This window comes from Anarhichas minor, unplaced genomic scaffold (assembly GCF_050575085.1).
Source record: "Anarhichas minor isolate MPS153535 unplaced genomic scaffold, ASM5057508v1 ptg000074l, whole genome shotgun sequence".
NCBI classification, from domain to species: domain Eukaryota; kingdom Metazoa; phylum Chordata; class Actinopteri; order Perciformes; family Anarhichadidae; genus Anarhichas; species Anarhichas minor.
In genome coordinates this window covers 9,464,237-9,479,347 of record NW_027466520.1, presented here as the reverse complement: position 1 = coordinate 9,479,347, position 15,111 = coordinate 9,464,237, and the positions used below count along the sequence as shown (strand labels likewise).

The window sequence follows — 15,111 nt, the reverse complement described above, 5'->3', positions numbered from 1 at the left end:
TCAATTAATGAGAGCAAGGTGCTTAAATAGATCTTAGTCAAAGCTAAGTCGGGACCACCAGGAGGTGTTCGAATCTAAATTACCAGTGTGCCGCGCGTGTGTGCAAGTTGCAAGATTCTCCCATATGTTTCACTGCTGTCGAGCCCGACTGGGTATATAAAGTGCAAATCCCCATCAAGAGTTACGATTAACTGCTGGCTCCCGTGTCAGCTGGGTTGGACACAAGACAAGGCCGCGGAGGAGGGAGAGAAGAGGACGAGATGGAAGGAGAGAGGGTGATAAGTGTCTCTCCTTCTTGTGCCTTCAGCTCATAGTTGGTTCAACTGTTTCCGTTGATGGAAAGCTTCCTGGGCATCAAGTGTGGTAATGTTCAGGCTCCCACGATTTAGTCAATTTTCTGTGCCGATTGGGATAAAATAGTTCTTTAAGAATTCCGAACACGTTTGCATGTGGGGAAGCTGGTGACTGCAGCATGAAACATGGCTACACACATAAACCTTCCTTGCCATTCATGTTGTCGTGTGCGATTTAAAAGCGGCGCGCTGCAAATTGACAGCGCCACAGTGTGACGAAGGAGAGGGGAGACTTCCAATTCTTCATCTGCTGAGGCTCGCAGCTCGCCGTTTTTGACTATTTATTGGAAAGGAAACACATCCATCTGCTTAAGAACAGACAAAAACAGAGGAAACAAGCAGCGAAACAGACATGGGCATGTAAATGCCTTATTAAAGCAGAGACGTCGTGGCGGTGTGCACACATTTCATCTGCAGCCCGGTGCTTTGGGGCAGACCCTCCCTGTCAAAGACTAGTCTTGCTCACCCGCACTGATAAAAATAACCCCGCAAGGAGGACAGAAAAAGATCACACTGTGACTCTGCCTCTCCTAGCCGCAGGTGCTTGTCTGACAGCAACAAGATAGTTTATGGAGTTGAGAGCGCTGGCGTCTTTACAAACACACATTGACTGTTGCGGGAGCATTTTGAGATGTTAAAATACATATTCATATGCATGGATATCAATAAACAACAACATAAGGAAAACAGACATCTAAATGCACACTTTTGTGGAGGTCTTAATGTGGAGGCAGGTGAAAGGAACAGAAGCAGACAGACAGGTGAAGGGTCATAGAAACTGTGCAGTCCAAGGAAAAAGTCACTTTGTACATGTCCTGCATCTCAATACTATTATGTATGTGCCGTACCTCTGCTAAAACAATGCAAAGTTGTACAGCTCAACCTGTTGTGCCAAAAAGGATTCTGGCTTCATCAGGCTGTTTAAGAAAATCAATTAAAGAGCTATATGATGTATTTTCTCTCTGGACAGCAACAGAACAGCAGCATGTAGCAACAAGTAGATTCATTCAAGCAATAAAGCATCTACATTATTAATCCGTTAAATGGAGACCAGGGTGAGAAAGGGGTCGGAATAGCCTCAAGATGTCAAATGTCAGTTTTTTGCCCAGATATATAAAGCTGCAAAACGGAAACAGTCCATAGCTGCTGATGCATACTTTGTTGAAACATATATATATATTTTTTTTTTTACATGATGAGACCACAACCGGTACATCTCTATGGTTAGAATTATGCTGATCAGCACCTGGATTTTGACTTACTACACATACTGCTTTGTGAGTGACAGCTTGTCTGCTGATATGAATCCTGTTGATACGCTAATAACCATCCATTCACTTCTCCTTATGGGGGAAAACATACAGCAAATATTCAGAGTCTCTGAGAAGGTGAAAGGAGCTGCTGTGGCAACAATACATGGATGTGACATGCATGTGATATCTGTCAATGTGAGCGTGTGCATTTATGTGGTTTCATTTTAAATAAACCATTACAGCAGTAAGCTTCTACTACGACTGGAGCGTATTTGTACGCGCTTGTTAACTCGTGTTCTGAGGCCTGTGAGCCAATCAGCTCCTGCTTGGCCTTTAAGAAAAGGCAGCCGCAAACCAAATAATTAAATGCGGACTCTGTGTACGTGGTTACGCCACCATGACAGCGCCAGGGCTCGCTCCGGCTCACATTTAAAACACGAAAGATGCTTAAAATGTTGCACTTTAACTTCAGCAGCGTGTTTGCGTGTCTGTGTTAGTGTGCATAGAGAGCTTTTGTGTGGCTCAGTATTCACAGACTGTTTGCAGTTGTGCAATGCACAATACAGTACAATGATGACATGTTTTCATGCATGTGTGGAATTAAGTCCCCCTGATTACAATATCTTAAAAGGAATTTAATGGCACAAAATGTATTTCAATTGAATTAAATGCCCAGTAAGGGTGTGTGCTTACTGTATGGTTATGCTTATGTAAACCTGTCCTGTCACTGTGTGTTTTTGTGTACGTGCGTGTGTGTGTATGTACGGTATAGGTTTGCAGCAGATGCCATAATCGCCTCGCAGTCATGGTTTAGGATGAGATTATGAAAGCCATAAAGTGGTAAGAACACTTTGGTTTAATGCCATTTCTGTGAACACAAACACACACACACACACACACACACACACACACACACAGTAAAGGTACATCATTCTGTGGCCTGAGGACTGTATAGGCAGGCACAGAGCCGTCCATTTCTGCAGATTAAGCACAGAGAGTTGCAGAAGCTCAAATGTAAATGTGAAAAATGGAGACTTCATCAGGTAGAGAAAGCGGGGACGTGACAGAGAGAGGGATGGTTAGAATATAAAAAGGGACCAATAATAAAAAAGGATGTAGAAAAGAAAAGACGGGGATAAGCAGGGAAATAAAACAGCAAGAGGAACAATTCAATGCGAAAGTCAAAACAAAAAGGAGAATGGAATTACCCCCCCCCCCCCCCCCCCCCCCTCTCAAATAATTAGACATGTACTTTCCTCCTCTGTCACTCTCTCTCCTAATCTCTTTCATTCTCCTGCCCTCCCCCTCTTCCTCTCACTCTTGACCTTCAACTCTCTTCATCTCCTGCTCTCCCCTTTAACATTCTCCCCACTGCTTTGGGTGGGCAGCCAAAACAAGAAAAAAAAAAATGACTTTTCAGTTTCCACTAAAAATCTTTGTCTCATTGAACCATCGGTGTGTGTGTGTGGTGGGTATGTGTGTGCTTATGTGCAGAGTGTGTGTGTGTGTGTGTGTGTAGTGCTTGTGGACCATGGCTGAGGATGCCGATAATTCTACCAGACTGCAAATGGTCATGCCTGTCCCACTCGCTCAGGGGGGAAAGCTGTGTTTGGTGCATGTGTATGAGTGTGCGTGTGTGTGTGTGTGTGATTTACAAGATTCGAAAGGTGTTATGACAAAGCTGCTGATTCACTTTTCTCTTTACACACCATCTGCCATCAACACGCAAACATCTCATGTCAATTGCCATAAACCGATGGCAATGTCCATCTCAACTACATCTGCTGGTAAATGTAACTAACCAACATATAATCGATGTATGCGTGTTAATGTACCTTTGCTTGCAGGCATGTGTCTGCCTGGATGTATGTTTTTTGAGTGCATCCATGTGTGAGTGGGTGACTTCAGCCTCTGAGTGTGTCCATGTGTGAGATGATTACAAATCTGCTTTCCCTAGACGGATCACGTTTGTGAGCAGCGTGGCCGTGCCACTGGGAATGTTGATGGACAGCCGGTGCATGTGAGTGAAACCAGTTGGCGGTCTGTTCCCTTTTATGAATTGATTTAGTATTTAAATTCCCTAAGAAGGTTTAAAAAGAGACAAAAACATACTAACATTCAGTAGGAGAAGATACAGATAAGCTGATTCACTCTGAATGAATATTGTGATTTTTGACTTGACTTAGTCTGACGCTGTATTTCACTTTATTATTCTCTTATAGACGACATAATAAGCTTTGTATTCCCAGCACAATTACTTTGTTTCAAACAGATCCTCTTCCTTTAGAAAGCATTCCTTCGCGCTGTGGCTATTTCCAACAGTTACAGTCTGTTTAGCATCAAATCAATGTCTTTTCTTTGCAATCATCCACTCCAACAGTGGACTAATAGCTATTTCCCAAATATTGTTCAGGGGGCCGCTAGCCTCAAGCTCAGCACTCGTGCAAGCTGTAAATCAGAGCTCCAAATGACACGACTCCACCCGGAGAGAGAGTAATTCATGCTAAAACCCGATTTAAGCCCTTTTAATGCCCTAATGAAAAGTGCTGTATTTATATGTAGCTGGTAGACGGCAATGTTGTGACATCAGGCCCATCTGTGACTCAGTCTAAACCCCTAATGAGAACATTACTGAGCCCGGGGCAGAGACACACTCGGAGAGCGATAGAGAGAAAGGACCGGAGGAGAGTGTGAGGGAAGAGATGATCGATGCAAACCTTGCCACCTCTTCTGACTGCCATCATCCCTTTCCCTCCTCCTCGTCGCCGTCTCTCCTGCTCCCACTCCTCCTCCCTCCTGTCTGATACACCAGGACTAAGGGCAGCGGGTCTAACTCAATACACCACGCAGCAAAAATCAATGAAGGACAAAAAGAAACGGAGCTAAAGGATTGAGGGGAAGAAATCGGGCCAAGTGGAGGGGCAACGCATTTTTGACAGCTTTTTCTTGCTCAGCAATCCGGTCCACCTCCACCTTAACATACGCAAACAGCATTCTATGTCCTCCTATCTATGTCCTTCTGCCGTCGTTTATGTGGTATTGCACTCTAAATATCACAACGAAGGTATTAAATCACATCCAGGGAGTATTTTGTGGAGTATTTTACTGTACTTTTTTAGGAAGGCAAACGCACCAAAAGCAGCTCAGGTAGGAAAGAACGGACTAAAAGCGATGGAGTATATAATCCTCTAAGAAGACACACTGCATACTGCCTATTCGCTAATATCCCAAGCTCACAATTAATTTGACCATGAATGCATCACAAACACTGACTCACACACTCCAGCGTTGTAGTATTTCCAACACCCCACCCTTGCTGCCCTGACAGAGAGAGTCAGGGCACTAGAACAACTCCCGAGGCTTTGGACTGACATGCACGGGTAAACAGCCGTAACTGACATACAGTACATAAAAAAAAGTTCTGTAACACACATTCAAATATAACCGTCTGTGGTGCCTCTTTTGCTCCCGACATTGTTTTATCTTGTTCAATAAATCATAAATGTGCATTTCTTCACATCTAGTCCGTACGCAGGGGCGTGGGGATTGAAAACAAGCAGAATGAAATTAGAAAAGATCAAGAAAACAAAGATTTTCCAAAAGAAATTGGACTTGCGTGGCAAACGTCTTTGACAAAGACTGACACATGCATGATTATTCATTTTGCTGCCCTGCCGTGTCAACATCTGACCGTGTCCGTCGTTTTGCAGCAGTGTGTACATATCGTCATTTCACTCCAACAGACATTTCTTAGACTCGCACACGTCCCCCTCAAATTTCCTCCCCTCTTCTACCCATCGTTTCATTACACTCTTCCTTCATGGCCCCATCTTCTCCCTCCCAACTACCAGGAGTGTTAAAAAAAGGCAGCAAACAATGCTGAAAACATTATTTTCCATTAGAAATTAATATGAGAGTTGGATGTCCAAAACCCAAATCAAACAAATTCCTCAAACCACCCATCCCTGCAGCGCTGACTCCATCGGAGTCCTGCATTCCCTCTCATTCATTCATTCACTTTTTCCCCTCTCATCTGTCTTCTCCAGTGCCCATATTGCCTATTCCCTCAACACTCTTCCTCTTTCAATCCCTTCTTTTTTCCATAAATACCACATATCTATTTTTCGCCATCCAATTCCCTCCTACTTCAGCATCCTCCACTTTACCAATTCACAGCTCCCCTCATATCTCTCGTCCCCATTCATTCCTCTGTCATTACTCTAATCTCTCCCATCCTCTGCCGCCGCCGCCGCCGGTATTTGTGTGTGTGTGTCGAATGCGTGTGAAAACACTAACCTGCCCTTCTGGCATGCGGCGCAGAGCCAGACTTTCTCCCTCTTGCTGTAGGTGCAGCAGGTCTTGCAGACGTTGTACTGGCAGTCCAAGCACCGGCGCTTGGGGTTGAGCAGGAAGGTGAAGGGCGCACAGCAGCGGATGCAGCAGTGCTCGTTGAAGCGGTGCTGCTTGGAGAGGATGGAGCATCTGCTGCCTTCCTCCGCCAGCTCCTGCTTCATCTCACTGAAACCGAGAGAGGGAGAAAGGGAGAGGGAGAGAGAGAGAGAGAGAGAGAGAGAGAGAGAGAGAGAGAGAGAGAGAGAGAGAGAGAGAGAGAGAGAGAGAGAGAGAGAGAGAGAGAGAGAGAGAGGACAGGAGGGGGAGGGGTTGAGAGAGAGGGTGGTGAGCGTCTGGTCGAGAGGTAGAAAGTGAAAACGGCAGAGGATGGCGATGCGGAATAATTGGAGATACTGTGGTTAGTTAAAAATTAAAAGGGTGGGTATTAAAACAAGAAGAGGGGGAGGGCAGAGGGGGGTCATGGTTTTGGTGAAAACACTTCCCTGCTCCCTCTCTCTCTCTCTCTTACACTGATTCTGTGGAATCAACGTGATGGCTGACATTTCAATTTGGGAGGACTCGTCATGCCTTGTTTGCCCACATCGGTCAACACAGCTGAGGAGAGCACAACACGCACGTCTTCTACATCCTCAAATGAAAAAAAAAGTACTGTATCTTTGTTAATTAGGGCAATAAGCGGCACTATGAGGAAGGTGAGAATAAATCGGCATAAACAGTGCTCAGTTGGAGGTCCTTTGATGGGTACCTCATGTAAAACACACACAGCATTGACCAAAAGCCTCCACAGTCATGCTGGAGAGCTGTTTGGGCTTCGTTCCAAATGTTACAGTTTAGAACCACGGTCATGAAGGAGCACCAAAGAGCAGCACAGTCTCACTAATCTTATCGCCTCAGAGAATTGTTCACACTAATGAACTATTAGGATTAGAGGCAGAAATACTTGACCAAAGCTCATTTAAAAATCACATAAAATCCAGAAACCACAGCTGACACTGACATTCAAACAGCTGCACACAACAAATTGTGCTTCACACCCCCATATTTGGCTTATAACAGAACAGTGAAGTTATCAAGTGAGATTTTTATATTCAAAGACTGATGAAAATAAGAAGAGAGACAGGATACCATAGGTTGTTAATCGGTGTGTTAACAAGCAAAGCAGCTCTGCTGTACGAGACCTGTACTCAAATGTTCAGATAAATTATGTACTTGGGTTTTCCCTCTGTAGGATTTGCGCTGACTGAGCAATACACCATAGGCAGCGGCTGCAATAAATAATGTAATTTTTTGCATTTATATCATAAACCCTTCATCATTAGCACATTTTGCACTCGTGTCAATTATAGTTAAAATAATACACAACGAGGAGGAGAGATTAAGTAACACTTTAATCTGTGTTACACTATCACCCATTAGTTGTCATTAGGCGCGAGTGGAGGCTGAGATGCGGAGATGGAGCTGTTGCTGCTGGGAAAGGTGTGAAAGTGCGTTCAGCTCGAATGGGCAGTGAGTAAATTATTCAAGCTGCTCTTCTATACACGACTACACGCGGCCAGGTTACAGCATACACTGCTCTCACTGATCCTAGACATTCACACACTTACAGAGCAGATGCCATGTACAGTATATGCTAACGGATATATGAAAAACATAGACAAAACATATCCTTATTTACGGAGAAAACCCCATATACGTCTGAACACAGTAATGGAGCCAAAATCTGTGGAAGCATCCGATGCCCAACTTAACAACCAAGTCACACATGGACAATTACGTCTATTGCTAATACTAGTGCTGTATGCAGCATATTGTGAATTTCCTGTGTGTGCTGTGCGTCTGTCTGTGGAGCCGGTGGGGGCATCGCAATCTCCTGCTTCCCTAAGTTATTAACGCTGCTCCATAAGCAGATCCTCTGCTGCCTCACTGATTGCTTTTCACATGCATCATTAGACGCAGCATATTAACAAGATGAACAAACCATTTCATATACAGTGTCATGTGAGAATGGGGGGGGGGGGGGGGGGGGTGTCTGCATACTGTACCGACATACACACAATTATGTATCAAGATGATCAAAAGGAGGTTTTGTATTCTGCACATGCAAGGTCACCGCTGCTGGGAAATGGTGGCCCCCCAATCAAATTAAAACAATCGAAAACAAACCTCCAAGCAAATTGAAAGAGACTCTCCTTGTCTGAGCTGCAGCATCTGGTTCACAAAAGATCCATAATATATATATATATATGTATAATAAACACCCAAAATGGTGCAAGCTTAATATAAGCAGCATACATTCACATCTCAATAACTCCAAGAAGCCATTGCCTGGAAATAATTTCCTTCAGTTGTGATTCGGATCAGGTTCCATTTTTGCCTCGCTGTGTATGTGATACAGGTTTAATGAACAGCCCGGTTATGGCGGCTAGCTCCGGCCATTTAATTAAATGAGTGGGCGAATATAGACATATACCCAAGGACAAGAGGGGTTTGTCATGCCTGGCGTCCCAACGCATTAACTCACATCTCTGTTAATGAGACATGAAAACCTGTGCTCATTTAGCAGCCATGACTGGAGATACACGTGGGTCATCCAGGTGCTAAGATACAATTAGCTCATAGGAAATAACAGTAGCCACTCTTTATCAGCAAATGACCCTTTTAAGTTTAATGTGTAGTGTTAACAAGCATGTATATTTAAGCTCCTAATTATAAATATTCAACCATGTAGAGTTTACATGGATTTATGTTGTTTGAATCCCTGGTATGTATATTTGAATCAAGGCTGCAAGAATGCTACTAAATGCTAAGCTAAGAAACTAAATGGACCTTGTAAGCCTGATAAATGGTTTCTCAATTGCTATTGGTCAAGAATGAACTTTAGATCCCAGCTTTTAAACCATGGAGTCCTTGAAGTCGTTAAAGAAAATGTAAATTTGAACCTTTCAAAATAACTGGGCATGTGTTGATGAAGACCATGACATGTGATCAAAAGCTCCAGAATCTTCATATATAAGTAATTGCGACTCAATTAATGTCTGCAGTTTGGAGGACGAGGACAATGAAAAGTGATTAATTCTGTCATTTAAAATCCAGGCAGCAGAGTGGTATGTGGATTTATAATATGCCTATAATATTAATTGTGCTGAAGCGCTATTAACTTGGCTCTCTCATCTCCTTCACTTTCACTTTCTGCTAGCGATATAGTCATTTGTCCCCTCATGTCTCTTGCCCCTTAGTCTCCATCTCTCCCTCTCTATTTCAGCTGACCAGCAGACAGGCTGAAGTTGTCCAGGTGAAGTTGAATTATGTTATGGCTAGATTTGTAATCAAGACAATGGCATTTTGAGGTCCAGCGGCAGCCTGGCCAGAAAACAAAAACAATTGCAGTTGTTTAAAAAAAAAAAAAAAAAATGATCTATCACCCTCTCGGTAGCTGTTGTCCTGCTCAGTGCGGTGCTTAAGAGTTACAGCACTGCTGACCGACACAACTGAAAAGCAATGTGAGGAATCAGCTAAAAGTAACACTATTGTGGTTGGAATATGTAATTTTATGCTAAAAGTAATAATATTTATAGAAACCAATTCATTCTTGTGGTTGCTTAAGAGGGATTCATATACATAATGTAACATCTGTGACTGGTTAAACAAAATTAATATCTTTATACCTCTAAAACAACATGTATGCGGTTGATGGATTTATTATAGAACACCACAAAATGTCCATTACTGAAGTACTGGCAGTGTCTCATGAGGATATTCATCGCTGAGTACAAAAAGCTGTCACAACAGAAAACAGTAGCCAAATTAGACTTTGGCGAAAAAGTGTTGTAGGGATGCAATTAATTAGATTTGTAAGAAAATATCTTTCTATATTTAGCATCCTTCAAATCAAACATTCAATTATTAAGGCATAAAACTGCATACCACCTCCATACATAAATAAGTAATGGAAGTAATCAGGAAGCAAATTGCGAAGGACTATTCAAATCTGAAATGGAATAAATCAAACGCTGTTTAAAACCATGCAGGCTGTTGTTGAAGCTTTTTTTCCCACTGACTGCACATGGATTTTTTAGCATGTATTAATGCACACAAGAGGACCTAACACAGAAAAAGGGGATATACAACACCCAGGTTGACATGCAGAGAATGTCTTTTTGCTATACATCGTATTTCCTCCTGAATGTGGAGCCATGCACTAGAATCAAGAGGGATGAAAAAGAGACAGCACACTGAAGAAAAGCCATGCTGGAGCATTGTTAACCCAGTGTTAGTAGCCGAGGGGAAGATCCTGGAGAAAATGAGCATAAAATATAGCAGAGACTCTTTGATCAGTGCTTTGATCTGCCTGCTGCAGTGGAAACCCACAACACCAGTATGTTCCCCATTACACCAGTAAATCATACAGCCTTCCAGCAGAGAGAAGTGGGAGCACACCTGTCTGAGAGGAGGGTGTGTGTGTGTGTGTGTGTGAGTGTGTGTGTGTGTCTGCGCGTGTGTTGAGTCTAAGTGTGTTCATGTGTGTTTTTATTGATCTGAGTCAATGTGCATTTCCAAGTGTACAGTAGCCAGATGCACTCGGTAATTGTGAATTGATTGAGGGCTTTACAGACGCTTAAGGTGCTTTTAGTTGAAAGTGGGCAATTTCAAGTGTGAAGATGTTGCCTTCCTGTTTCTGTGTAGATGTGTGTGTGTGTGTGTGTGTGTGTGTGTGTGTGTGTGTGTGTGTGAGTGTGAAAAGCTGCAATTTTAAATCCCTCTGCTACTTCAGCACAATGGACAGCACCATGTCAATAAACGGCACAGTGTGAGCCACTTCTGGGCCACTCCTGAAACACGCTGCAGTGCGTCTGGTGGAATCACAAGCATCGTCTACAGTGGCCACGTTCAGCTCCGGCGTCTGCGTCGTAGCCTGAACACGGCGCAGCTGCACTCGATGGAGGCTGCTGATATTTCAGGTGGCAGGTTAACAAGGGGCATGCATTTTGGTCGTTTTGCTAACAAGAGGGATGGCCCCCCCCCCCCTCACAAATCACCTACTGCGAGTGTGTACTGTGTTAAATCTGTACGTAGCGATCCTTTCCCGCTGTTATTCGTCCTGAAGTGACACATTATCACACGGTGTTGCGTGTATGTGCCTGTAAGTGTGTGTGTGTTATGTGTGCATGCATCCATTTCTCTTCCTACACCCTGTGTGCTTTAGAGCTGGAAGAAGTCTCATCTGCTCCAGGGTGGGGGAAAAAAAGCAATGAGAACGAGTGCAAATGTTGGCTCAATCGAAGCACAGAATTTGCATTTGGACCCCGACTGGGTGAAGCCAAGTTACACCGTTCATCCACCTTGAATGGCAGCTCCAAAAGAGAGCAGAGAGAACCACTGTAGGAACTCTCAACTCTCTTTTTCCTCTGCAATGCAGTGGCATGTGGGTAGTACATTTCAAGGTAGAGCGTTTCTGGCGTTCGGCTATTGGGATTGCCGGTAAACTGTTGTTTAAGGTGCAGGTGTTGGAAGGATGGTGAGCTGAGAAGAAATCACATTGCTTTTAGGTAGAAAAAGGGGGCATTCCTCTCATCTGCAGGAATATAATTGTATATCTTTGTCCACTGATCAATTTACAAGGCAGCCCTGAAGAACAAGCTAAGGAAATATAAAGTAATCCCAGACGTCTACCCAGTTCTCCTGCAGGATGATGTGGGCTAATGTCCCTATCACACTGCACAGTATAACTTATCTGACGGCAACTGTACATCAGCACTCTCATCCGTGAGAGGTTTGACAAATAGCAATGTAAATCTGTGTAAGTATATCTCTGACAACAGTGGAGAGTTCCGAGCTGAGGCTCAGCCAACAAGGTGATTTTCTCCAACCAGCACGGTCAGTAAAATCAAGGGCTGAGTGACTTGAAATGATGGAGAGATATAAGCCCTGCAGCCTGTCATCTTCCTCCATACTCTCCTGGTTGACATCTGGAGGACTCTGCCATTCACTCTTACACAGAGAGGTTCAAGACTTTATTGCTCATATTTATTGTAGTATCTGGATCAGCATCTCTTTTGTCATGACAACTTAAACATGAAAGACAAATGTGTAATATATCCAAAATACATCCATAAAAAAACCCCCACAAAGAACTGTCTTACAAAGACAAAATTGACTTCATGAAACCTCAAAAGGCAGCAAAAAGTAATTTCCCAGAATTTCCCTTCAGCAATCAGTAAATGAATTACAGTGAGCCTGTGCCCTTTATACTTTTATATTTTTTCCTATGACTAAAGAGAAAGAAAGTAAAAAAAATGTCCTGAAACTGCAAATGGAATTCCCACCAAGTACAAGAGAATTAACGATAAGGAAATAGACCCAGAATGGCATTACACATTAAAGAGAAAATGAATAAAAGTACATCTGCCCAGGGTCAGCTAATACACCAGGAGATACGCCTGGAATAAACATCAAAGCTGTAAATTATACAATACAGGACTAAGGCATTGGAAGAATTGATAGGGAGCATACTAATGCAAAACACTGCAATAAGATCAGCATGCTAACATGCTCACAACGTCACAGACGAACCAACACTGCCATTCCTATAGAGCTGTGCCCCGAGCGTAGCTAAACACCCTCACTCTTTGAACTCTCTTCAAACTTTATATATTTGACTTTGATATGAAAACAAAACTAGTTTTAGATATTGAGCTCAAGCTTATTTGTGTTTTGTAAAAGAATGTGGCTAATTTATACAGCATACATTATTAATCATGTTCATTTTTCTGGTGGCCTTGGTTTGGTTTATTCATCCACTGCATGAATAAAGAGGAAACAGACTTTCTCTCTCTTTGCCTCGCTACTCCCTTTCTCTCATCTTCAATATATTTAGAATATCAGGCACAGTGGATGCTTTTAATGCATGTCGTCTCTCTTTCTTTTATCCAGCCTATCATTCTGCAGGCAGTGTATGAAAAGCTCAAGGTGACCATAACGGGGAGGCTGTGAGGCTGCTGCTAGCGTTGCTCTCTCTTACTCTCTCTTACTCTCTCACTTGAAATTGACTCAGAATTTAGTTAGGTTAGTTCATAAACACACACACACACACACACACACACACACACACACACACACACACACACACACACACACACTCACACTCACACTCACACTCACACTCACACACACACACTCACACACACACACACACACACACACACACACACGAATAATAAAATCCCAGAAGTATTCCGATCCCCTAATGTCAGAACATCCTCCCTCTTGTGCGTGACGGCCATATGCAAATGCTAGTCCTGTGCAGAATAATTATACACAATATATTCTTAGCTTTTCTGCTTCGTATGTCTGGAGTCCTACACAACATGCGTGCGTATATATGTGCTCGCAATAAGCAAACTGTAACATAAGAGCAATACCTGCGGTTGAAGTTCCCACAGAAACTCCCACCCACCCTTCCGAACCCCCCTGGTTGAGTTTTTCCACAGGGACTCATTCTTTCAGCCTCACCAAGCACACATAAAGACCTGCTTCATCTCTTCACATACATCACATCAACCCTGCAGGCCTTTCCAGCCCGTTGAGCTAAGATGCATGTTAGTAAACACTATGGGATAACAAGACATATGCAGGCATGCATGCATGAATGGATGAACACATGCACACATTTGAAAGACACATGGGGACTTAGACCTTTCCGTGAGTGATGCTGCCGTCTCTGTATAAGGGACACGAGATACAGACTCAATACCAAATTGACAAACTGACTAGATGATTATCAATGGTTCCAATCACTTCAGTTCACTTAATTGACATGATATACTGTAACTGCAGTCATCTATGTCATTCACAACACTCGATTCAAGTAATTAACTTGAAATGTTCACTTACAAAGATAATCGACTGCATTAGTACCATCTGAATATCATTTTAAAAGTTGGCACCCACATTTGGCTCTTACAGTAAGTGCGTACAGAGTGATGACAATATTAAAGCACACGTATATACTGGGAGTGTTAATATTGACAGGGCTGAATTCAATGTAATGGTGAGTTTACCCACGGCTTTACATCAAAGTGAGAGCAATTATGAAAGACTATATGCAGATTATCGGACTACCGCTGGTTTAAGATAATGTCACGCTCACTATTAACTCCTTCCTGTCTTTCTTTCATCTTCACACTTGTGCATTACACACTCCAGCTATGGCTTAGTTACCCATAGTTCTATACGTCTTCAGCCTCTTTATCCCTCCTCCCCCCCCCCCCCCCATCTTTTCTCCTCCCTGTGAACCCCGGGCTAAAATGAAGCCTCGGGGCGATGGGGAGACTTCTCTCTGAACCAACTTTGGCTGGTGACGATTATCCAATGGGCCAATAATGAGCCCTCACTTTGGGACACGATCCAAGTCAAATGTGCGCTCCGCTGATAACGCTTCCAATCAGAGCGCCCTGCCTGCACGGCAACTGTGTGAGAAAATGAGAGAGAGAGACGAAGAGGGGTAGAAAATAATTTGCGTAGACGGTTTACTGCTACCTCAGCAAGGTGCTGAGATAACTCACAAGTGAGGGAATTCATTTTCGCATTCTGGTATTATTGTTTTGACCATCCAGTTACTCATAATACTGAATCTATTTTTCCAGAACACTGGAACCGTGCACATGATTTCTTCCGTTTCAAGAGAGAAGATGTGCAACACAGGAAAGTTCAAAATACTGAATTGCATGCCTCCGATCCGAGGCTTGAAAAATGTCCGATGGATAAGGTCACACAGCTAACAAAGGCAAACTGAGGTCTAAATCCTCTAACAAAAAGTTAATAAAGACTGCTTTCAGAGTATTCATTCCAATATATATATTTTTTTATCAACTCAGAATCCTCCTACACATTCTCACCTCCGTCAATCAGTATCTCAATCCCTGCCACTGTCTTCATCAAACACTCTACTGAAGCTCCATCATGCCACTTCTCCTTCCCTTCATCACTTCATCCCAGCTCTCCAGCTACATCGCAGATTAGCAGCTGTAGCCCTTTACAAGCCAGAGTAACATGTTGCAGATTGTTCTGTCCTCTGCTGAATAATCTCTATTCACACAGGAACAGCAAACCCAATGTGCGAAGAGCGCGGCTAAAGTGTCAACCACACCGAGGGA

General features: G+C 43.2%; 1 protein-coding gene across 3 annotated transcripts in view; it reads right to left on the bottom strand.

Annotated features, from left to right (window-relative positions):
- The window catches only part of myripb (myosin VIIA and Rab interacting protein b), an 87,655-nt gene that overhangs the window by 44,736 nt on the left and 27,808 nt on the right, over positions 1-15,111 (bottom strand). For all 3 annotated transcript variants that reach the window (XM_076080393.1, XM_076080392.1, XM_076080391.1), the window contains exon 2: positions 5,903-6,124. In XM_076080393.1, coding sequence (XP_075936508.1) covers positions 5,903-6,124 — 222 coding nt within the window. The remainder of the gene's footprint in view (positions 1-5,902; positions 6,125-15,111) is intronic.